The 26,241-nt window shown below is 39.9% G+C and overlaps 1 protein-coding gene across 1 annotated transcript in view; it reads right to left on the bottom strand.

Moving 5' to 3' along the window:
* Window positions 1-24,460: 24,460 nt before the first annotated feature.
* The window catches only part of DHX15 (DEAH-box helicase 15), a 53,779-nt gene continuing 51,998 nt past the window's right edge, over window positions 24,461-26,241 (bottom strand). Inside the window, exon 14 of the mRNA XM_058546820.1 lies at window positions 24,461-25,027. Within this exon, the coding sequence (XP_058402803.1) occupies window positions 24,910-25,027 (118 nt within the window). The 3' untranslated portion in view covers window positions 24,461-24,909. The remainder of the gene's footprint in view (window positions 25,028-26,241) is intronic.

A 26,241-nucleotide genomic window follows, 5' to 3' on the forward strand; every position in this document is an offset into this window, starting at 1 on the left:
GGCATGGAATGAGGACGAGGGACTGCCCATCTCTCCAATGCCCTGGTGTTTTTAACTTGTTCCTTCATTTCCCCAGAGGACTTGCGTGTGGCTTGGACCTAATGATTTCCTGTGAAAGCTCCACTCGGGGTGTTTTCCTGTGAAAGCTCTACTCGGGGTGTTTTCCTGTGTCTTCAGAGGAAGGGCGAATCCAGCCAGACCGTCTCCATTCCCCTCCCTTCGCCCTCTTGGAACAGACCAACCCGGCATTTTTTTCTCTTGAATTTAAGAGCCTTGCAGACACAAAGATCCTTTTAGCTTTTAACATATTTAATAATTTATTATTTATCTGATATTTTTGTAAATGTATTCTTCAGATCATGCCTTTGCATCTCCAGTTTCTAATTTGCACCTACCTGACATAGTTTATATTACAGTCCATTGATGCTCTTCAGGCAGGGTTTCCTCTTTTAACACTTCTTTATAGTCCTAATGAACTTCTATGCTTCATTTACTCAAGAAGACAGCTCTCTCCCCCTTTTCCATTTTCCTGCTCACAGGCATACAAATCATATGTGTCACTAATACAGTGTTGGTTTTCTCAGCGTTGGTTCTTTTTTTAAACATGTTTGCCCTTCAGCCTGCTATTAACCAGTTTCTTCCTACTTTGAAAAACTTGCTCTTTTAAATTTCATCATTCAGTTTTTTCCTCAGGGATTTTACCCTTTATTAAGAAGTCAAAACCAATTTTGGAGCAATCATGGATACCAAATAGTCTCATGAATCTTTTCTATCCTCCGCAGCTCCTGGCACAGGGGTGGGCACACAGCAGGGCCACCATCAATACTTGTTGGTTGACCCAGGTGGTCAGCAAAGCAATTTTTGGAAAGGCAGAGTGGTGGGCTGGTTAAGTATAGAGGTGTGAAATCAGACTGCATAGGTTTGAATGCTGCTTTTATCCCACATTAGCTGTGTGACCTTAAGCAAGTTACTCAAATGCTCTGTGCTTCAGTTTCCTCAGCTCTAAAATGGGAATGAAACTCATTCTACCATTTTCCAAGATTTGTTGCAAGGATTAAATACATAAAGCACTTAAGATGGTTCCTGGCAGAGCAAGCTCTCAATAAACAATAACTTTTGTTATCCCTGTCTGCCTACTATTTGCAAGACTTTTAGATATTCTGTGATTACCTTGAATCACAGACATTATGAGGCAAATCTCCCCTCTCCCCTCCCCTCCAAATTAAGAACCACACGTGATAAAGGTAATAAGAAGATCTCATTCCTGGTTGTCTACACAAGAGTTCAGGTGTGTGGAAATGGCCCATCCATGAGTCCCAGTGTCACCTTGTCACTTCTGTGTGACCTCAAGGCCAGCATCTGTAAAATGGGGATGGTACTTCATCTCTTGCTGGAGAAAGAACCCACAATCCCTGTTCTCAAACCTAACATCTTCATTTAAATAATTTCTTGACTCGTTAGTCTAAAAGGAAATGCCCACACACCAGCTCGGGACAGTGGCCAGCCAGGCAACAGTAGAAGCCGTCCAGCCCTCTGTAAGGATGGGTCCACTCAGGTGGCAGAGGCAGAAATGTCCACTAGGGGGCGAGTGCGTTCATTCATTGTTCTCGGCGGTGGATCAGCCCCAGAACCGGGAAGGGAAAGCCAGCATACACAGGGCACCCGGCACCTCCTCCGGCCCCATCTCTGTGTGCACAACCATTTATAATCCTTCCTCTGCCCCAGCTCAGGTGGTTGTATTAACTCCATATTAGACCCGAGAAATCTGAGGCTAACCTGCCCAGGATCAGAGAGCTCAGAGGAGAAACTGCGATGGAACCCAGATTTCTCTCACTCCACCAGGCTGCCCCCAGGATCCCAGGAGAGGGCAGCACTCAACTTTGCCAGGAGGAAGGGAAGGTGTGCAGACTCCTGAAAGGTAGACACTGATGAAATGGAGAGTCACATGCATCTTCCCCAAAGAAGGGACATAGGTTTAGGCCTACATTTCCCAAAGTGCATCCCATGGAACTTAAGTCCTGGAGGTGCTCTCTAAAAAGGGCCTTGGGCCACATAAGTCTGTGAAATGTGGCCTTCACTATTCTCTCTGAAATACAAAGTACACGTTAGTTTGTTAAAGGTTCTGAGAAGTCCTGCAGTAAAGAAACCTGTTTGCTTGACTCTGTTGAAGCCAGTCAGCATTTCCCAGGCCTACCTGACATCGGGGTTTTCACATACACGTGACATCTATTAGTGTTCACTTTGAGAAATGCTGGTTTTGGCAAATAAGGAACATAATGAAAGTGAAGAATAGGACTTGACACACTTGAATAACGAATTGACACAGATACCTCAAGGACAGAGGAAAATGTGTCCAAGCAGGATACTTATGGAAAGTCTGAGCTATGAAACAAAAACAGGACCAGAACCATAAAGAAACCTAAGTATTTACCATATGAAAAAGCATTTCAGCATTCAGGATGACTCCTGAATATAATCCAGAAGACGAAATAAAATGGCAACCAAGTTGTTTCCCACCACAGGGTACAAAATCTGTATTTTATTAGTTCATGCTCAAAGCTAAGATCTTAGCATGTAATGAGAGTTTATTCATGAAGCTGCTACACTCACCAACATGGTCAGAGGTTTTGCTATGACTCGGCTTTTGAATGGCTTAGAAAAGTACAATCCATGCAGCATTATTCACAGTAGCCAAGAGATGGAATATATATATAATGGAATACTATTCAGCCATAAAAAAGAAGGAAATTCTGCCGTTTACAACATGGATGGACCTTGAGGGCATCATGTTAAGTGAAAGAAGTCAGACAGAGAAAGACAAATACTGTTATCATCTCACTTATATGTGGAATCTAAAAGGAAAACAAACTCATAGGAAAAAGAGATCAGATTTGTGGTTACCAGAGATGGGGGGGGGTTGGATGAAGGTGATCAAGAGGTACAAAACTTCCAGTTATGAGATAAATAAGTACTGGGGATGTAATGTACAACATAATGACTATAGCTAACACTGTGTGTGGTATATTTGAAGTAGATCCTAAAAGTTCTCTCCACAAGGAAAAAACATTTTTTTTTTTGTAACTATAGGAGGTGATGGATGTTAACCAAACTTAGTGTAGTAATCATTCCACAATATATGTAAGCAAGTCATTATGCTGTACACCTTAAATTTACACAGTGCTGTCAATTTATATCTGTCAATTTATACAGTACGTCAATTATATCTCAACAAAACTGAAAAAAAAAAAAGAGTTTCAACTTGTACTTAAAGGACTACCCCGTAAAATAAATTCAAGAGACATTAAAATAAATAAATAAATAAAAGCTATCAAACACACAGTACAGCGCACAGGGACAGATGGTTAGACCCACGGCTGGCTCTGAAATCTGCGATGTCCAGTTCACTGAGAGGCCGGCGGGGCAAGGAAGCAACCAGCTGCTGCTCCCCAGCCGGAGGAGCTGCAGGACTGACCCTGAGCAGAGCCTCGGTCAGCACAGGAGCCCCGCAGCCTCTGCTGACCCGCCTCAGGACGACATTGAATTACAACACTCGCTGTTCCCGGCGGGTTCAAGACAGGTGCAAATCCTTTGAGACTCCTCCTTTCAATAGGTGTGATCTAATTTCCCTCCCCTTGCATCTGAGCCGGCCCTAGTGACTCCCCTGACCAAGACAATGTGGCAGCAATCGTGTTCTGGGACTTTTGAGGCTAGATCATAAGAAGCATTGCTGCTTGTGTCACAGACTCTTGGAACACTCTTGGAACCCAGCCACTCTTCTGTGAGGAAGACCAAGCAGCCCTGAGAAGAGGCCACATGCAGCTCTGGCTGAGCTCCAGCCGACAGCCAGCACCATCTTGCCGGCCATGTGAGACAGCCATCTTGGAAGTGGATCTGCCAGCTCAGCAGAGCCAGCTCAGCCATGGACTACCAACAAGCCATCCAGCCCAGCCCTCCCTGAAGAACCTGACCCTACATTCATGCAATATAGAAAGATGGTTGTTTTAAGCCACTAAATATGAGGTCATTTGTTAAAGAGCGATAGATAACTGGAACACAATTTTATTGAGCTACTACTATACGATAGGCACCAAAGTAGGTGCTGTGTTATCTCCTGTCATCTTTGTGAGAGCTTCCATGAGGTAGGTATTTAATTGTACACATGTGAGAATTAAGGCTTTGGACCTGGGAAAATTAAGAAACTCACCCCAAGTCACACAGGATATCTTTAATGACTAGGGAAAGAACCCACAAAGGGAAAGAACCCACAAAATACTCCAGGGATAATATAGGTGGGAGAAAAGTAGAAAATATAGGTGGTGAGTCTGTGTGGGTTTACGAGAATGCACCTCTGATTCTGGTCTAAAAGAAAAGAAAAGTTGTAGGCCGTGGAGAATTTTCATGAAAATATGCCTGCTCTCCGTAGCAGTTATATCGCTGCTATGGGACTGAATAGGAAAAAGGAGGGAAGAAGATTTTCACAACGTTAAAGATTTTGTTCTTTAAATTAGTAAGGCTAGCACACTGACTGTGCCCTTGACACTCGTTGTTAATAACAGTGCTCACAGATTCAGCACCTACTATGCGTCAGGCATGTCCTCAGGTGTTTCACCTGTCAGGTAACCACAGGCATATTTCCTTACATTGTAAGTGCTTCAGACTTTACAAACTACGTTTACCCACATGCTCATTTCATCATGAGAGCAGATGCTTGTCCTGGGGAGCAAACAGAGCCAAATTAATCCGCAAATAATTTATATGTATCAGGCACCCCTATGTGATTGAGAAATACGACCCTTCCTTACTTCCCCCACCCCACCGGCTTGCTTATTCACTTCTGCTTTCCTACTTAACAGTTTGTATTATCATGGCTTGTACATATTTCCCTCATGAGTCTATAAAGCTTCTCTTGCATACCACGGGCCTAAGTGCAGTTCTTGGGGCAGAAAAGGCAAGTGCCGCTGGTGGGAAGGATGGACAGAGGATGGATGGACGATGGATGGATGGATGGTTGGATGGATGGATGGATGCAAGGACCGTATGTACAGTTAAGCAGTTAAGAATGGTTAGGACCTGTGGAATCACCCAGTCCTTGTTACGTTCCTGACTATGTGACTGTGGGCCAGGTACTTAACCTTTCTGAATGGAGATTCTACTACTTACTTCCACAGAGTTATCAAGGACTAAATGAGATAACGCGTGTCTCTCATAGTGGCTGATACATTATTAACGCTCAAAAGCAAAAGCTGTGAAGAAGAGGAGGAAGAGGACACTGCAGAGGAGGAAGAGCTGGGAGATGACAATGAAGAAGACAGCACAGGGCAAGTCATCAACACAGGCACTAAAGAAGAAAAAAGATGCATTTAAAATATTACCTGGTCCTCAAGGTGCCCAAAGGCTATTTAAGAAGAAATCAAACTCTACCAGGCCTTTTAACATCAAGTGTCAGGTGTTGGTGAGGACAGTACAGGCAGGGAAGTAAGGGCAGGTTTCAAGGAGGAGGGAAGATGGGCAGGATGTGGACTGTTGGGGCGGGATGGAGGCTGGAGGGAGTGCAGCGGGGAAAGAATGAGGCTGTCACAAGGCAGTGAGTATGCGCCAAATGCAAAGAGGGATGTTAATTGCTGAATGGGACGGAGTGATCTGAGAAGGTAAGCATGGGTCTTAGAGGAAGGGAGGATGCAGCTGAAAGATGAGTAGGACTTAGGCAGGAAGGAATAGAAGTGGCCTTCCAGAGGTGGGGAATGGCACGAGCAGCCACTCAGATGCCAGCACCGAGAGAATCCAGGGAGTGAACCAACTGGTTAAGGTGGAGCTGAGGGTTGATTTCCAGTTTGAGTTCCCCCAGAAGAAGGTCTTCAGACAACAAGTAGTGCCTGCACTTTTTTGGGGAGGTGATCCCTGGAAATACTGGCAGGAAAGTAGAGGCAGGGAAGGGAGAGAAGCCAATAAAAGGGGCATTGTCAAGTTCCTTACTGCTGAGAGCACTCAAGCTCTGTCCTGCTGGGGAACGCTGGGAGACGGCGTGGAACATGCTGGAGAATCTTCCCAACAGAAGGGGAAGAGAATGAGGTATTTATCCACAAACTTCCCCACCCCACGCTGGCTCAAGGCTGCTCCTGGGGCCACTGACTCTTCAAGCCTGCGCACTGCTGGAAAGCCAGGCACAGCCTCGGGCAGCCAGGCACAAGCGCTGATCCCACAGGCCTGCGACAGTTACGGACCCGCCTGACTGCCTTCACATCGAGCCAGGATTTCTCTGTCCCCAACAGTATCATAAAACCTGCCAAGTGTCTCGCTGAAGCCTGGGAAGTTTGAGGCCAGACGGGAATGGGAGAAGGGATCATGTTTGGGAATGGGGTATATTTTTTTTAACCCTGGAGCCCAGGGAATGTTTCAATAGTCACCTGGCAAAGGCAGGGAGAGAACCCAGATGGTCTCCCCAGCTCCCTCCCAGCTCTGCTGCTTTGGTGGTGAATTAGGGTGAAACAAATCTCCTCCTGGGAAGCCAAGTGAGCCATGTGATCAGAGGCACCAGCTTCACCTCTGCCCTCTGCCCAGCACAGTGGCCCAAATCCCCACAATTATGGTTTTAGAAAGCTGCTGGCCTTGGACCAGGCACCTCTGTTTTTCTCGTTTGCAGTGTACAATTGATGCCGATCTCTCGTTGGCAACTCGCTGTGTGTTTGAAGCATTCCATGATTTAAGTAGAATGCCCTTGTTTTATTGAAAGATTCAAGGAAGAAATATACAAACGACAGTAAGAATATAGGTGAAGTGGGAATGTCATTCAGGAAGCCCTTAGGCTAAAGGATTCACACCACAAGCAAGATCTTGCCTTCCTTCAATCACTCCGCAAATATTTAATGAAGCCCCTACTTCGTGCCAGGCAAAGTCACCAAAACCAAGCCTCTGCTCTCGTATATAAATAAAAATACACACTTATATATGTATATTGTCAGGTTGTAATCAGTGCTATGAAGAAAAATAAAGCAGGGTAAGGGGAAAATACGGTGATAGGAGTGTGAAATAGGCCTCTCTGAGTAGGAGGCACATGAGGAGAGAGAGACCTAGGAAGGTGAAGGAGGTGAGGGAGGAAGCCATGTCGGTATTTCAGGAAGAGGGAACCAGAAGGTATTGCCATATTGGTCTATAGCTTTTGCATAAAGCATGTGATACAGGTAGTATTTGTTTCCTATTGCTGCTGTAACAAATTATCACAAATTTAGCGGCACAAAACAAAACAAATTGATTATCTTACAGTTCTGGAGGTCAGAGGTCCAAAATGGGTCTTACAGGCTAAAATCAAGGTGTCAACAGATCTGCATTCCTTCTGTAGGCTCTAGAGAAGAACCTGTTTCCTTACCTTTCCTAGTTTCTAGAAGCTGCCTGCATTCCTTGGCTCGTGGCCCCTTCCTCAAATCACTCCAACCTCTCTCTGCTTCAGTCATCATATCTCCTACTCTGTGACTCTCCTGCCTTCCTCTTATAAGGACACTTATGGTTACAATGGACCCACTGAATAATCCAGAATAATCTGCTCATCTCCAAATCCTTAAATGAATCCAACTGCAAAGACCCTTGTGGAATGCAAGGTAATATATTCACAGGTTCCAGGGATAAGGACATGGACAACTTTGGGGGGTCATTATTCAGCCTACTATAATGGTGTACAGCCAACACTTGACCGGTCATAATGCTGGAACCCCAATTCTTCACATTCCACTGGCCTGGAGCAGGTGGCCAGGAAAGGAAGCAGAAGTCGGTGACCGGGTGGGCACTGAGGAGGCTGGTAACAGACAAGCAGAGACAGATCTAGGCAGCTTTAGGCCATCAGGGGCCCACAGGTGGGGCTCCCACAGGCAGGAGGAGCCACAAATATGCCTAGAAGTCAGAAGCCAGGCAAGAGGCAGAGGAACAAGAGACGCCATGAGCAAACAATCAGCCAGATGGAGACAACTGAAGACATCTGAATATGGATATTAAGAGAGAATTGTCAATTTTGTTATTTGGGATAATGGCATAGTGATAATGTTTTTAAAAACGTCCTGATCAGGCAGAGCTGCAAACTGACTTATGAGTGAAATGCCATGAGGTCTGAGAGTGTCTTCAAAACCTTCTAGTAACAACTACAAAAATACCGGATATAAGCTGAGAGGATGACAAAATGTTAACTGTGATGCGGGAGGTGGATACACGGGAGTCCATTACATAATATCTATACTTTTGTGCACATCTGAAAAATCCCATTAAAAAATATGAAGTCTTTTGGGAAGAAACAGCTGAAGTTTAAGAGAAAGAACCTGGCTTTTGAATTAGAAAACCTAAGACTTATTTGCACCTGAAGACATGTTCTAACCCATTAGTAACCAGAGAAATGCAAATTGAAACAACGAGATATTAAACAGGAGAAAGCGGAATACCAACTGCCAGCAGAGATGCAGGAGGAAGACTACACCGTGCAGCCACCCTGAAGAGCGATATGGCCCCACCTGCTTACACAGGCCTATTCTATGACCTGGCAGGCAGCACAGATTCTCACACAGGAGCACAGGGACAATATGCAAGGACGTGTTCCCTGTAGCTTCTTCAGTGATGGCAGTGTGAGCTGGAGACAACCTGTGTGCCTGTCACTGGGAGAGCGGGTGGGTAAACCATGGGGAGAGCAACCCACATAACACTACGAGTAGTCAGAAACAACGGATTAGATGGACCCAGGGCAAGAATGGACCTTAAAGGCATCCAGTTCAGGGAAAAATTTAAAAAGTAAGAAACAAATGATATATGGAATGTAAATTCAAAATATAGTCCCACTAAACAAAATATTCATTTGGAAAGACACACATAACAAGAAAATTCATATGAAACAGAATGGTTACCTAACAGCAGAGATCAACAAACTATGGCTCCCAGGGCAAACCCACCCTTACCCTATTTTTAGAGAGAACATTTTCTTGGAACACAGTCTCACATATTTGTTTACATATTGTCAGAGGAACTTTATCTGCACAATTGATGATAATATGCCATACACTCAAGAGATGACTAACTCAATCCTGTGCACTTGAGGTTAAAAAAAGAAAGTGGTAAGAAAATCTAGGCTTGAGTCCTCACCAGCTAACAGTCTTGGGAAATCACTTTTCCTGCCTGCGCCTCAGTTTTGACAATTGTAAAAATGGGGTAATATCCATCTTAGAGACAATACACCTGCAAGTGCCTTGTGGATTATAAATGGCTCTTTCAATGTGAAGGTTTCTTATTATCAGGGTAACAAGAAGGTGGGAATGGTATTGCAAATAGGTATCCTCCCATAACCCAAGGACGTCTTCTCCCCAGACTTCTTACTAACAGTGTCTTATCCTTTATTTTCCTTGCCCACTCTCTATGGAGAAGCCATTGATAAGGAAGCAACCAGAAGGCAAAGCAAAAAGAAGGGAAACTGCAGACCAGTGGGATACACAGATGGGAAGCAAGCTGCGATGAAGTTGGAAAGCTCAACAGGGGAGCCGGGTTTCCATGAAGGTATGTGTGGGATGGGTCCGACTTTGTGGCCACTGTCCATCAGCCCTCATAAGAGGGAGCAGACTTCATGAGGGTGATGTCACCTCATCACATCTGACCTGACGTAGAGGGGTGAGGAAATTGGTAATTTCCTATAACAAAATACAATAGCTGCCATTGTTTAGGTGCTGAGCATGTACCAGGCATATGCTAGACCCTTCACATACATAATCTTATTTAATTATTATAAGTACCCTATGAGGTAAGTACTATTATTATCATTCCATTTGACCGATGAGAATATTGAGGGTATCCAAGGTAATTATTCCAAGGTCACACAACTGGGAAGTGGCAGAATCAGTTTATTCAACTCTCCCCACAACCCTAAAAGGTATTATCACCACTGAACAGGTGTGAAGTCACAGAGCTGCAAGCGTTGGAGCCAGGGCCTCAAGAATAATGACTCCAAATGTCCCACCCTTTCACCACTGCACCAACCATAACGCCTCCCTGAGACCCCAGGGCCCAGATACCCAGCTACCAAAAGAGTGCCTTCACTTGCCCAAGCCCTGAGCCATGTCCAGCACAATATAAAAGATGGAACTAAGCAGACTGGGTGCAGCTGGAGGCAGAACTGTGTGAGGGGCCTGGGCAGCCTGGGCCTTCCATTCCCTTCTTAAGGGTGCCCAACTCCTTTCTGTTGGCTAATTGAAGGGAATGCTATCTGATGTGACTAAGAAGCTGACATTTAAGGGGGAGACAGCACGGAATGATGCCAAGAACACTAGATTTGGAGGAGGAAACAGGACCCTATCATAAGAACTTGGGTAAGTCGCCTCTCAAACTCTGTCAGGTTGGGTTTCTTCATCGCAAATGGAGACATTCTTTCCTGCTCTACCCGACACTTAGTTCCCAGTCATTTAAAAACAAACCACAGTAATGATAATTTACTGGGGACTTGATCTTGGCTAGGGACGATGCTCTCGTACATATATTACACATACTTTTATACTTAATACAAACGTCTGAGGTAGATGCTAATACTATCCCCATTTTACAGGTGGCAAAACTAAAAGTTTAGATAACTTCCTCAGTGGACCCAGGATTTGAATCCAAGTCTGTCTGACCAACAAGAGCCCATGATTCTAACCCAATGGTTCTAAACCCTAGATTCACAATGGAACCAAATAGGGTATTTTGAAAAAAAAAAATACTGATGTTTGGGCCCCAAACGTAAAGATTTTGATTTAACTGGTCTGAGGTGGGGGCTGGGTTGAGAACCACTGTTTTAACCATATTATAAAGCAGCCCCCCATTAAAAACTGGCAAACTGCTCATCTCTCTTTCCATGTCAATGCACAGAAATGCACAAAGGTGAATTAACATAGCCATACAACAAACTAAAATAAGATGGCTTCATAATGTGTGGAAAATAATGATATTCTTAAGCAAGTAAATGTTGCTCTCAGTTATCATACTATTTTATACTAAATGCAAATGAATATATTTGACTTTGCAAATTTTTTTTAAAATCTGAATTTGAAAGGTGTACATTCCGATAACACATCAGTTTAGGTTGCTGGGGTGTTTTCCTTTTTTAAAGAGAAGATATAATAGGACAAATCAGGAAAAAGAATCAAACCGTAAAACAGAGAGCTCTAATAAAACAGAGTCCAGCCTACATTCCCACCCAAATAGGAGTAAGTTAGCCCCCAAATTGTTAGGGGTGGCTCACCAATGAGTGACGACTTTATGTTGAAGTTTACATCTGGGTGAATTTTGCAAGGTCAAGGTCATTGAGAAAGATCAAGGTATGGTGGGGAGACTTACATTTTCCCTTTAGAACCCAGAATAAGAGTTATTAACCAGTTATTATTGGCTGAGGAACTAATCTGTAGCAAGCAGGTACTCCTAGCCAATTTCTAGATTTAAGCTGAAACTGTCACTGGACATCAAAGTAGCATTTGTGCTCTCTAAAATAATTTCCTCATCTGCTTATTAGCTAGCTATGGGACCTGCGACACTTAATATCTCTCAGTCTTACTTGCTACACTGAGCAACAGGAGTAATACCCAGAATTCTTCCCAGTGTTGCTGTTAGGATTGAATGAGCTCATCTGTGTTAAGTAGGTCCAGCACAGGGCCAGGAAGAACGAAGGGCTCACTAAATAGCAATTCTCCACCTTGGCAACAAATGCTCATGTCAGGTTAGTGGAAAGAGGGCACGACTCAAACACATCCTTGAAGGATCTTGGAGCTATCCTTTTCTGTTTAGTACAAAAGTTTTAGTTTTAAATACAATTCACAACTATTCCTTCGCCATAAGCCTTGTTGATTGGGTTACGTCTGTGTCAAATAGCACAAAATCACATAAGAGCTGTATGTGTTGTGTATACATGAGTCAGGATGGGCCAAGCTATACTGTAATAACAAACAGTCCCCACACCTCAGTGGCTTCTACAACACAGTATTATTTCTTGCTCATCTCTCTCTGGGGTCAGCTGGGAACTTTGCTCTGTGTCGTCTCACCCTGGAACAGTGCCACAGCAGAAGGAGAGGGAGTATGGGAATTGCATTGACTATGCTCTTACAGCTTCCACTCAGATGTGACCATGTCACTTCTGCTCCATCCCACTGGGCTAAGCAAGTCATGTGGCCATACTCAACTTCAAGAGGGATGTGAAAACCTACCACATGCCTGGAACCAGCAATATTTAGAGAATCACATTTATGACTACCATAGTGATCTTATAGTTCACAAAGCATTTGTCACAATGATTACCCAACTTAATCCTCACAATATCCAACACAGCAATTAATTAATCAAATGTGATAATTCAATTATAAGGCATCAGCAAACACCAACAAAAACAGAGAAAACCCAATATAAACAATTGGGGCAATTGTGCCCACTATTCTGAGTAAAAGCACAGTGTATTAAATGGGAGGTGTGAATCTGCTGTGCACATCTCGAGACTTGTCTGCCTCTTGAAGTGTGTCTTCTGTAATAAGTGGGATTCTCATTTTGATAGATATTTCTTTTTTGTAAATGGCCTCTGAATGAAGGCCAACTATATTGATTCTCAGCTTAAAAACTGTGATCTTTCAATACTGGAGGGAAAACTGGCCACTGTTTTTTTCTGGAAATAGCCCAAGACGCATCTCTAACACAGCACCTCCTTGGGTAGATTTAATTTGGACTATATGATTTTTGCCTTAAGGACTGACTTCAGTCTGACCCCTGCATGAAAGATGAGACTCCACTTTATTCCTCTCTGAAAGATGAGGGAATGATCAAAGGCTCTGAAGTCAAGTAACAAGAACACTGAGCAAGGAAATGGCTCAGGTTCTTCATCTCCTCAACGTAGGTCCCCTGCGAAGGAACAGCTTAGATGCATCTCCAGAGCTGTGTGCCTCTCCCTGTCTGGCCCTTGGCTCAGCATTTCAGCTACCTCTTCCACAGTGGAGATGAAAATGTGAGGCAGGAGGCTAAGTCTTAGTCAACCCCGACAAAGAGGAGTTTTGTTTTCAAAACCTGACTGCTGGGTGTCAGGCTTCAGAGGAAAAGAAAATAAATAGAGATGGTTTATCAACTCCACTTAATTATGCCAATAGAACTCAAGAGAGATTTGCTAAAGGATAGAAAATCAGCTGGCCCAAGTATGTCAATATGTCAGGGAAAGCTTACTAAACTTTCACTCATCTGATTACATCAATAAATATTTACCTTTTCTACATCTGTAGAAATAATTCATTAGATGGCAATGATGTGACCTCAATCTTTTCTCTTGACTTAAAGACTAAGGAGGAGTGTCCAACTTCCATATTCAGCAATTCTAAGACAAATAACCTGACACAGACAACACCTGGAAATGCATTAGAAAATACATATATCAAGATTTTTAAATGTGCAGTTGAGCATACCAGGAACTAGGAGAAATGCCCAGAACGGGGTTGGGAAGGATCTCAAAAGTCAAATAAGGATGGTGTGACTGGATATGCTTTGACATCTGCCCAAGTTGTCAAGATGGACAGGAGGAATGGGAGTCAGGGGTGGAATAGAACTTCGATTTCTACATAAAGCCTGGGTCTTACAAAGAGCATGCCCCAAGTGGCATAGAGACATGACAATGAAGTTTAGCTTTGCACTGGCTGGGGGTGGCGTAAAGTGGATTAAGGGAAGTAACTTTGCTGTAGAGGTAAGTCAATGAGCTTTGAGGCCTGCTCTCTCCACTCTCCACCCTCCACCTCCACCTTCAAGGTCTGAAACCCAGCTCTCACTTATTAGTCCTAGACCTTGGGCAGCTCACATAACCTCACAGCACCTCATTTCCCATGGCTGGGCTGTTGTGAAGAACTGATAAATTCAGTGCATATTAAGTGCTTAATTAGCACAGTACCTGGTACATAATACCAGTGTTCAGAGAATGGTAGGGCAAATCAAAATGTGTTTGAAATCTGTTTTTTCTTCCAGAGTTCAACAGATTTTTCCTTAAGAAACTCAAGAAATGGTATGCATCATCTGAAAATTTAATGCAAAAAAAATAAACTTCGTCTTCAGTTGTAAAGGACCAAGATTTCATAGCCATATCAGATGCTAATCAAATGATTAGGAAAAAAAAATAGTCTGAAATTAGCAAAGGTTTAAAACTTCCTCCACAGTTAAATCACCAAAACAACATACACACGCAAATGTTTTGGTAACTATTATCCAAGTTTTCTTAACGCCACTGGCATAGTTTAAAAAGTTTTTATTTGGGGAAAGCAGGAAATCAAATGTGATTACAAATAAAATAAATGTATTTAACTGCATAGGGGGAAAAGCCCTTGCTTGGAATGCGGAGACAAAATAACAAACCAAGTGACCTCGAAAAGAACTTGGGTGATCTCCGGATCTTGGTTTTCTTTGAAAATGAGGGTTTGAAATCAATGACTTCCGAGGTCCCTTCCAGCACCTTCTGATTTTATGACAGCTGTTGCAATTGCAACAGAAACTAACTACCCATTTGGCCCTCCCATTCCATGAAAACAAAACAGTATCATTTTAAGAGTCAGAGTCAAATTTTTGTTTGAATTTTCAAGTGCTACATGACTGCTAAGGTTAAAACTCCTCTCTTTCAAAAATCCAAAAGGTTGAATCATCAGAGGATAAAACCGATCACCACCGCAAACCAAAGTGAATTTTCAACCTAGCAGAAAATTTGAATTGACAAAGCACGCAAAAATTAGCTCAAATAGCTGCAGCCGTCCTCTATGAGGATCCTGATAAATGCTTGGTGGTTTAAATGTTTATTGTTTATGCTGCAGGAAGCAAGGACGCTGGAAGCATGAATGTGATATGCCCAGAACCTAGAATCTTCATTCAACAGGGAAGGAGTCCTTTTCAAAGAAAAATAACACAACTAAAAAATTACAAATTCTTAATCAGAATTGTTTAATTGTTTTCACAGGATTTTTGGGGGGACGGGGTGACACATGGGGGTAAATCACCAACTGTCAATCATGTGTTTGCAAATTTCCAATTTTTTTCAGTCACTGGATTTACATACATTTGTAGGTGATGTTTCTCCATGTACACATACAGCAGAAGACACTGTCCAAATAACTTTTGATGTAAAGTGGAACTTAGAAAGAAAAATCACTTAAGGAATCAAATCTCATATAATGGAAATACTTTAACCGCTGCATTCACACATTTGACTATGGATCCTAAATGCTTATCTTAACAGAGGAAATGCAATTAAACTGCCATCACTCAAAATGGTGTCAGAAGGCAACTACCCTATTTACTAGCCACTGATAAGTTATGACAACACTATTTCATAGCCTGTCACCATATTTCTTTTAACCCCCTGGCATTAGGATTCAGGATTTCCTCAATACTAAGAACTTATCTCAAATGCTTTAGTAAAGAACGATAAAAATAAATAAATAAATAAATCAGGGTTGTAATGCCATATTCAGAAACTAGATAATGACTTAGAATGGGGGTGGAGGGGGGAGAGCACAAAGCACCCTGGGATGTGATGAATCGCCACTTATCTGTTTTTCTAAGTTTTCTATTTTTTAATAAAGCACAAAACTTTAAACTTAAACACTAACTTAAAAAAATAAATCTAGCAGGCCTAGAAATTCTATGGGAAATCCAACGGCCACGGAAAACTTTTAGATCACTACTAGTAAGTCTTTGTATTGTTCAGATAATAAATATGAACATATGACCAAGTGTTTATATTTACTAACTAGATAAATTTGGCAAAAGACACCTAATGTTTCTTTTCACGATGAAAATGAGTTTTGAAAAAAGGATTCTCTAGGGCTGGCCCCGTGGCTTAGCGGTTAAGTGCGTGCGCTCCGCTGCTGGCGGCCAGGGTTCGGATCCCGGGCGCGCACCGACGCACCACTTCTCTGGCCATGCTGAGGCTGCTTCCCACATACAGCAACTAGAAGGATGTGCAACTATGACATACAACTATCTCCTGGGGCTTTGGGAGAAAAAAATAAATAAATAAATAAAAATTATTAAAAAAAAGAAAAAAGGATTCTCTAGACATACCTTTATAAAAGCTATTAGTACTACTTTTTGATACAAAGTATAACAAGATAAATTCCTTAATTATGCTATTTAAATATTTTTCCCTCTTCCCTTATAGGACTGGAAAAAAAAGATACTACAGAAGAAAAGTAACCGTTTATGCCAAATAACTCAAGAAGTGTTCTGTAAGTCTAAGCACCTGCTCCTGCTTGCCTAGCTGTACTTAAACTCTATCACGAGACTAAACAGGAAGATCCAAACAAATAAGGCCTTTCCCTGGAAACTTAAACTGGATCTTTAGTGAGTGCATGATGCCCTGAGTTTCCTTTGCAGACAAAACACTTTTGGTCACTTATTTGTAATCAGATACTGACTTTAGTAGATTACAGCACAGCATCTATAAACACTGTCACAGACATGACACTGTCAATTCATAAATACAATGTGGATTATCCATGAAATGCTTGCGATTTCTTTCAATACGTTTTTTTCTTGATACTTCTCTGCAAGCATCCCCTAGCATACAACCAGGGAAGGAAATCATTCAGGTTACTTAAATCTTCTCGTCATAGTCATAGCAGTATTATTGTTCACAAAGGAGAATCTCTTTCCAGGTGACTTTAACTAAGAGTCAAGGATGAAGCAAGACAGACCTCAGGAAGGTCACAATAAATATTTTGAAGTACATGTAAAGAATGGAGCTTTACTCTGGCCCCATGAAATACCTATTTAATCTTATTTGAAACAGTGGAATAGGAAAAGCTGCCACTTATGGGCATCCACTGGACCGGGTGTTGGTTACCTATTATTTCATTTAGTGAACCCAACCCTTTGGCAAAGTATTATAATCAGTCCTCCCTTTACAAAGGAGGGAGCAGGTTTGGTAAGTCACAAATCCACAACCTCACAGATGGATAAGGGTAGAGCTAGAATTTAAAACCCAATCTGTTTACAAAGCTCACTACATCATATTCCTACCCCATTCCATTCCATACCCTTGGATAATCTAGTTTCTATCCTAGCGGGTAAAAAAGAGCAGGATGTCTAAGAAGAAATTCCACTCCTGCCACTGAGTAGGGGAACAGCACAACACAAGAAAGCCACAGCATTACATTTTTTAAATATCTGCTGAAGTGTTATTGCATACCAGGCCTAGTGTTAGGTACTAGGGACGTAGTGACATGTGACATGGCTATAGCCCTTAAAGAACCCATAGCCTAGCAGAGGAAAACAGCCTTAAATTCTAAGACTGCAAGGACAGAAATGGGAAAGACAACCAATCATGATGACTCCAAGTCACGGGGAAAAGCAGTTTAGTGTGAATAAGCAGGAAGGAATACGACTAACACTGGTTGGGAAATACTTCTAAGTCACAAGTGACTTTTAGATTATGTTCACTTCAGACTAGCATATCACTGATCCATTCTAAAAACATAATCAAGAAATGGTTGCATTGAAAATCCTACCATAATATAAATACTATAATAAAAAAGGAAGTCACCATTAAAAAACAATGACCTCATCAGACCCTTGTAGTACACTTAAGAGGAGGAGCAGAGACGCAGTAAATGGCCATGGGAAACCGGCCAATGGAAAACTAGACCCACCTTGCTCACAAGGTACCTAATATATAATGTAGATAAAGTTCTAAACTTATGATGAGAATCACAATCTTAGAACCATGCAGCAAATCAAGGACTCCAACCAAACCTTATACACCCAAGCTCCCTGATACACAGCTCAGGAAAATGAATCTGGTAGCACAGGGGACCTTTAGTTAGGCAGAGTGAGGAACAGCCAGCTCTGCTGATAAATGGCCACATGACCTTGGACCTCACTTTTTCTGAAGAAAAAAAAAAAAAAAATGGAAATGATGTAATCTACCCTAGAGTTATGAGGTTCCGTTCTGATCAAGGACTCTAAAGAGTTTCTATAAATTATTTTAAAAGTTGCTATTGATTGCTTTCTCTTTTTCTCCACCATGCCCAATCATTTCTATTGCCTTCAGTCCACCTGTTTCTTGGTGAAAACATGACTATAACTGCTCAAGAGCTATCTATTCACTTAAAAGCCCTCTTTCTAAAAGATACTCAATATTATATTTCTCTATAGTAATAAAACAAAAACTGGGGGAAATTTGGGCTTCAAAGACTGTTCTTATCCCTGACAAACAACACACCTTTTACCAAAATTGACATGAGCAGATCCAGATCATTACATTACTTTAAGGAGACATCTTTAAAGCATCATCACTTTCTATACAAACTCCTGTTTCCCTAAGGTAAATGTCTCTAAAAGGCAGGGGAAGTATAGACTCAAGACATTCAAAGCTTAAAAATACCTTTAACGTCATCAGTCCAACCTCTCTTAAATGTAAAAAGGTAAACAATAACAAAATAAAATGTAAACTATATTTTAAATTACAAAAAATTCATTAATATAATTAATCTTGGAAAGTAATGATTACACAAAACAGCCAAATATAAAGCTTTAAGAATTCTTAAGTAAATATTTTACAAAAGTCTTCCGTATGTTTTTGTACTAAGCAGAACTGAAACTGTACAATAAAAAGCAAACATACTAATGTCATACACTCACTATTGCAATTCAGAGATGAAAAACTACTCATTTCTTTTACAAGTTACTGCACAAGTTTACCATTCCTTAAAAACTACAATGTTTCCCTTTTAAAGAAGAATGTAAGCACTGGGAAATCCTGTCTGTCTATCAAACACTAGGTTCTTTGATAAGGCACTAAATAATGCTAGTGCCATAAAGCCAAAATATTCCCCAGTGCATAATCTTAGCAATTCTACTTCTTTTTATAATCTAAAATAAAGCAACATACACTTCTGTAAGCATTAAAATAAATTTCCATTAAGTCACTGTCTAAAGCTGATCGCATGCTTCACTTCCCTCTGATCATGCCTCAGATTCAGCTAAGTCAAAATTTCTTTCAACTGCCCAACAGTTCTTCATATAAATAACAAAACTATGAGCTGAAATGAAGACACTTCTCAGCAGAGATATCATATCTGTTACTGAGCATAGAATGTGTTCACCTATGCCACTAACCAAAAATCACAGGAGCACAAGGTATTAAGGAAAATTCACTGATACTAGATGAGTTCACGGGTATAGTTGTGATCCAAATCTAAATACACAAATGCATTAAACCTTAAGTATAAATAAAGAACATCTGCCTTGTCTAATGATTTTTTTAAATGGCAAGATCTTAAAGACTTCACCACTTTTCTCCATGCCTACTATACCCATCCTCAACCTGGGGTAACCTTCACCTTCTGTTTTCAGTTCCCAGGCTATAGAGATCACAGAAGAGGAACCTGAGGAAAGCGGATTCACTATCCAATTCCTAAGATCTAAACCCACCCCTGTGATGATCCCATGCTTATTCAAAATCAAACCACTTCCTAATTCTCTTTTGTACATTACTTCCCCTCCCTCAAGCCTTAACTTGATCCACCCTTACACTTAGATAAGCCAACAGACTGGGAAAACATTAGCAAAACACATATCTCATTAAGGACTGGGATCCAGAATACATAAAGAACTCTTAAACTCAACAATAAAACTAATTATAAAAAGGACTAAGGATGTGACCAGTCACTTCACCAAAGAGATATGAACGGCTAATACGCATATGAAAAGATGCTCAACACCACTGAAGATGAGTCATTAGTGAAACACAAATTAAAACCACAATGAGGTACAACTACATACCTACTAAAGTGGCTAAAATTTAAAATAAAAATGGATAATTACAAAATGTTGGCAATGAAGCAGAGCAAATGAAACACTTATACCTCGCTAGTGCGACAGCAAAGTGGTACAGCACTTTGAAAAACTGTTTGGCAATTTCTCATAAAATTAAACATGCACTTATCATACAATCTTGCAATCTGATTCCTAGGTATTTACCCAAGAGAAAAAAAAAACCTATATGCACACAAAGGCCCGTATGCAAACAGCTTTACTCATAATAGACAAAGGCTGGAAATAACCCAACTTTCTAGCAACTAGTGAATGCATGAACAAATACAGTACATACATAATGGACTACTATTCAGTAATAAAAAGGAACGTAATAACATATGCAATATGGATGAATCTTAAAAGCATTATGCCCAATGAAAGAAACCAGACACAAAACACTATACACAGTACAATTGCACTTATGACCCTCTGGAAAATGCAAAACTACAAGGACAGAAGAGTCAGTGGTTGCCAAACACTTGGAATGAGGGAAGAGGATTAGCTACAAAGGGATGGGGGAAACCCTTTGGGGCAATGAAAATGTTGTGTGTCAACTGTGGTGATCACTACACAACTGTATAAATTTGTCAAACTTCATCAAACTATAGACCTAAGAAGGTACAGTTTACTGTAAATTACACCTCAATTAAAGCAGAACTTTAAAACCTGTCTCTGAACCACGACTCTTGACCTGAAATGCTATTTATTAGCCATCCAAGAAATGCTTAGTGCCTGTTGAAATCCTAATATTTGTTTGAGGTCCAACTAAACCTCATCCACAAAATTTTCTCTGATTACTTAACCCAGAAGTTGCAAAGGGCTGCCCAGAATTTAAGAGTGAAGGAAAATATCTAAAATTTCTAATAGGGAGGTTTTACATATAAATTTGGATTTCCAGTGTTGTTTGAAATACCATCAGGCATTGTGACATGACGACTGGCGAGAGCCAGGGATGCGTGCTTATCCCAGCCCTTAACCACCTCCAATGGCTCACACTTAGCCATTTAACTGATGTGGCTGCTTACTGACATCACTTTCCTCAATACTTGCCTGATTTTAACCCATCTTTCCTTTCTGATACCTATAGCTCTTTGAACTTTGTTACTACACCGTTATGCCTTGGTTTTATATTATAGATCTTTGTACACATTTTTTAAACCCCAATCAGACAATAATTCAAGACAGTCTCTGAATTATCAATCTATTTTTATAGCCTCACAAAATGCCTTCCAGAATTGGTGCTTAATAAAATGAAGCATGATCAGTGCCACTAAGCAATTTATACAGAAATTCTATAAAGGAACACCACTAACAAGTACAATAAAACTATCAGGGAGAAATGTTAAAAACAAGTTATATAAATGTGGTTTTCCAATGTTTGACTTCTCAATCAGGTTCCATTTACTACAGTCTACTATTAATCACAAATGAAGACTTTACAAAGAATAGCATATTTTCAAACAGAATAAAATATGCCCACATATTAATAAGAAAAATGTAAGACACTTGTCAAACATAAGTGACTCCCAGTTGAGCTAAACTAATAGAGGTGGCTAGAGAGAGCTGCTTTTGCTAGGTTAAGTTCATATGCCCTAGAAATGAGCAGTTATCTAGTCTAAACTAGAGAACTCACAGTAAGCGAAATAGGCAAGTTGCCATAATCTTGCCAGCGTATACCAACAGAAGTAATTAAAAAGTCACTGCAGCAAGAAATTCTCTAATAAACACGTTTGCCTCGGCAATGGCAAGATAGACTTGACCACTTGTGCGATGGTTAATCTACAAGGACATTTCATAGGTACTGGGGGCACCATTAAAAATGTCTGAGACCTGAACACAATCCTCTCCCCTACTTTCTCTAACATAAAAAGAAACTGTAACATGCAAGTCAATGTTTAAGTAAGTATATGCCAAATCTGTTAACTTTATTTTTAAATTCAATATTGACAAAAACTGCATTTGAAAACAACGTATAGGTTAGTTCCTCAGTACAAGAATTCTGGAACTATTAGAAAACATGTATAATTAAGAGATTCCTATCCCAATTATTTAAGAAGCAATTTTTAAAATGTCTCTAATTTTTAAAATGTTATTTGAAGAGCTATAGGTGCATTTAAATACATGAAGTCTCCAAAGATTAACAGGGCCCAAGGCCTGTAAGGGTTTTTTCTCAGACCTGAGCCGCATCCAAACTATCACGTAATTGCATACCCTAAATGTACAGTAAGATTAATATGAGCCAAAAGTATGCTGGGGTTGCTTCCATGGTTAATGTATCATAAGTTGCATTAACATAAGTGATGGCATGTCTGGTCCCCTGGGAAATACAAGTTCCAAGTTCCACTGTACTCTGCCCAATTTAGACCATAGTATTGAATGCAATCCAAAGAATACCTGGGAGAAGTTAATCAGGAATGTGCAGGATATCTAGAAACCATGTCAAAGAAGAAGGTCGAGGGGAAAACAGCCTATTTAGCCCAAATAAGAGTAAAGAAAGATGACAGTTAACCCAAATGGCATCATGCAGTAGAACAAACAGCCTTATTTAACTAACTTTGCTCTAGAAGGAAGAATTAGAAACAATTAGTTACAAAGATAAGAGATTTTAGCTCAGCATTTCTAACACAACTATCAAGCTGTCTTCAAAAGTAATGGTTTTCTTTAAAGTATCTCAGTAGAGGGGATGCCTATTAAAATAATTCAGAAGAGAATCCCAGGTGCTTGTAGATACTTTATTAACCTAAAATTCAAGGACTAAGTCATATGCTATATAACACAGTTGAGTGTAGAACGCTTTCTGGTTTTCTGGATTCTGGCTAAATGGGTTGATTATAGAGTATATTTTATTCTGTCCTACTTCCCCTAAATTGTGTTCATTTCCTCAACTTTTACAGTCAAAGGTTCTACTTGCTGATGGCCTTCTTTCTGTATGCCACATTCACAACAAAAAGCAGCTCTTCTATTTTAAGTGAGAGATAAAGAGACTTCTCCAGAAAACATTCAGAAAAGATTTTCTGAATATTATGGAGAGAATTTTAAATTTTAATTTTCTTGCTCTATACCTCAGAGGGCTCATTTGATAGTTCTAACCACTTATGTAAACAAAGGAAACTGTAACCACTTTGATATTCAGTTGCCAAATCAATAAAATAAAGGGGTTGGAGAACACAAGTTTTAAAAGCCATACCTTTGTCAATAACATCAATGATTAAGAAACTCCCAGCTTTGGTCAGCCTCCCAAAACTGTTGACAGTAGGGTAGGCAGAATAGTATGAAATAAAAACTCAGCTTGCTCTACTGTTTCCATGTAGCCACTCCCAATGCACACCCAACATTCACAAGATGGAAAAAGCACTTGTCATTCGAAACTGCCAAATACCAACCTTTGTTCTACATATCATGTTTCTCTCTAAGAAAACCTAACGGTCTAACTTCAGATTTTAAAAAGCACAAGATTAAACAACACATACACTACACTGGGACCTATATAAAATTGGATAGATGGTCAGATTACAAAGATACACAACTGATTTACAAACTGTATACTTGTGGCATAAATTTTAACAGGCGACATATTTCTTTGGCAAGAGCTGCCTTTTTAGTGAAAAGTCTGATCAAGTGCCTAGACTTTAACATAACCTAAAAAAATTCCAGCAGATAATGTTGCCAGTACTTAATGTACAATAAAATTTTAACCAATTTTAATGTAACCTGAAATATCAGCATGTAAATTATTTCATGGGAACGAAACTAGGCACTTAAGCAAGTATATTAACTCTTTCAAGCCACTAGGCATTATTTAGTAACAACAGCTACCTACACTAAAAGGTATCCCAGTAGCCTGAAAAACGCCTTAATTTGCCCAATTAACTGCCTTAAGCCACATACTAGAAATATGTTTCAAAGTATATTTAAATTCCAACTATGCAGGCCTATAAATTTCCTTTAACATTTAAATATTTTTAAAAGGGGGAGGGGGCAGAAGAGCAGAGTCCAGACATTAATGAATACAGTATTTAGTCTTCAAGTGAAAGGAAGTGATTTTTTTATAGACTCTTTAATGAGTTGCAACAAACACTTCATTTGTGGTTAAGAAAGGGCTATTAACTTGTCTACTGCCTGTTACAGGAAATGGAAAGTCAAATTCACATTTTAATACACTATACTAATTACTTGCTACATTGCCTACAACATCCAACTCTGAGAATTTAGTAAAACTGACCAAGATCTACAATACATTTCATTCCCTGTTTATAAACATTGGTTTCAAAGGCTAGAGTGCTTAGAATGTTTCTCCAAGTGTAACAGAGATCTGCTAAAAATGTGGTAATAAAATAATCAGCCTTATGAAATAAACTTTAAGATGAAAAGAAAGTTCTCCTTTCATCATTCTGTTTTTTGGGATCCAACTTTGAATAAAAACTATATACTTTATCCCATTAGATCACATCCTGATTAACCTAACAAAGTGCTAAGCTATGTTCTTAAAAATACTGCTGTAATGACTACTTTATCTGAGGAGTAGTCCTTGTGGAAAGATGCTAAATATGTAATCATAGTATACTTACAAAAAAAAAAAACCCCCACCCTTGGGAACAGAAGCAGCCATACTTAAAGAGACTAGAACAAAGATATCAAAGTGCTTTGGCCGAAATTAGTATAAATAGACTTTATTGAAGTCAGTGCCTCTGTACTGAGACAGAAGATTGTGTCTACATAAGCACAAGTTGTAACATTTCACAACTTCTAAAAGGAATGTCAACAATTACAACGATCATGCATACCATGGTCGATAATCACATTTTAGAAGCATTTTCAACCATTTCTAAAGAAATGCTTATAACATTGTTATATATAGAACTACTTTCAATAAACTGCAAAACATTGATCGACTTTTCCAGTATGAGCTACAGTGTCAACACAAAAGGGAGGCATAAATGTTTAATTTATGAAATCAGAATGGAATATTTACTGTAAAGAAAAATTAAAAAGCTTTCAAATAAAGGCCATTATTGAACCAACGTGAAGAGCACAACTTGAACTTTTGAGTTCATTCATCTTTTAAAGCTGTCCTCTGAATAACTTCAGTTCTAAGCATTGAATTCAGTACTGTGAATATTCCTTGGATTGAAGTTTGGCAATGATGCGGTCCAACTGTCTCTTTGCTTCACACTGAGGAAAATTGCTCATGTCATAATATTGAGGGGCAATTTTCACCAACCTGTCCAGAAGGGGGGGAAAAATTACCAAATTAACATTTAATTAAAGCACTGGAGTTGCTAACAGGATAGGCAGGCATTACTCAACATACCGATAAACAAAGGCAAATCTACAAATCCAAATCAATGTTAAAATTACAAATGCCTAATCCTTATAAATACAACTCTTAGAAACGTGTTATTCTAGTAAGCTGTGAATTTTCTGACATTGGACTTTCTATAAACTTAAGAGAAAAAACCTTCAAAATAATTCTTTTAAAAACCCTTTCTTTACGTTAACATGATGATATTAACATAAGGTCCTTCATTTCTTCACTCTGAAACACTATTTTGACCAACTTCTCCAATGTTATAGTAAAACAGGTTCCATATAAGAAACATCTTGGTATTCAAATGATTAGATCTTCTCATTTCCAAAGTTTTAACAACTATAAATATAACTTCATACGCAAAAGAATACACTTGACTGAAATCGTTTATAATGTTTAGCCATACAATTTTTTCTCAACAAAGCATTTAAGATAAAATGGTAATGTCCTACACAATTTAAGTGTCAAAGTCATCAAGCAGTGTAGGAAAGAAGTCTCACAATACACAGCCAAGTGACATCAACTAAAATAAGTGCTTTCAGTCCTACCATTCTAGGCTGACGTTTCCTATCATAAGTTATAGAATGGACCCTGGTGCAAAACAAAAACAAAAACAAAAAACCCCACAAACACACATACAAAAAGGAGGGGAGGTAACTTTGCTTAAAATAACACAATCAATTTTGATTACATTTTCTAAGTCAAATTGCTAAGATACAAAGAGGTATAGTTTTTATGCTTTCTTAGTGCCTAAAGCACCAACTTATAAATAATAAATAGTTGAGAGCTAATTATAATGGGACAGATAAAATACAAAGACAGACTGACTGACTTCTGGAACCAGGGAAATTGAATTAATCACAACAGCAAGAGAATGGCTCCAAAGACACTCTTGATGCTAGTCAATTGTAACTTTATCTTTGGCACCAAATCCTGCCTATGCCCATACCAACAATCCCACTGTCCTCTTAGCAAAGCAAAGACTCTAAGAGATCAACCATATCCAAAGCCCCATATCTACACAATGGAGTATATATCCCTTAGCTGATGAGAACACCAAGTTCCCCTATGAGTGAAAAGGAGGCTAGGACTTCTGTAACAAAGTCAGATTACATTCTGAGCAAAAT

The sequence above is a fragment of the Diceros bicornis genome, chromosome 8 (assembly GCF_020826845.1).
Source record: "Diceros bicornis minor isolate mBicDic1 chromosome 8, mDicBic1.mat.cur, whole genome shotgun sequence".
Classification (NCBI taxonomy): Eukaryota; Metazoa; Chordata; class Mammalia; order Perissodactyla; family Rhinocerotidae; genus Diceros; species Diceros bicornis.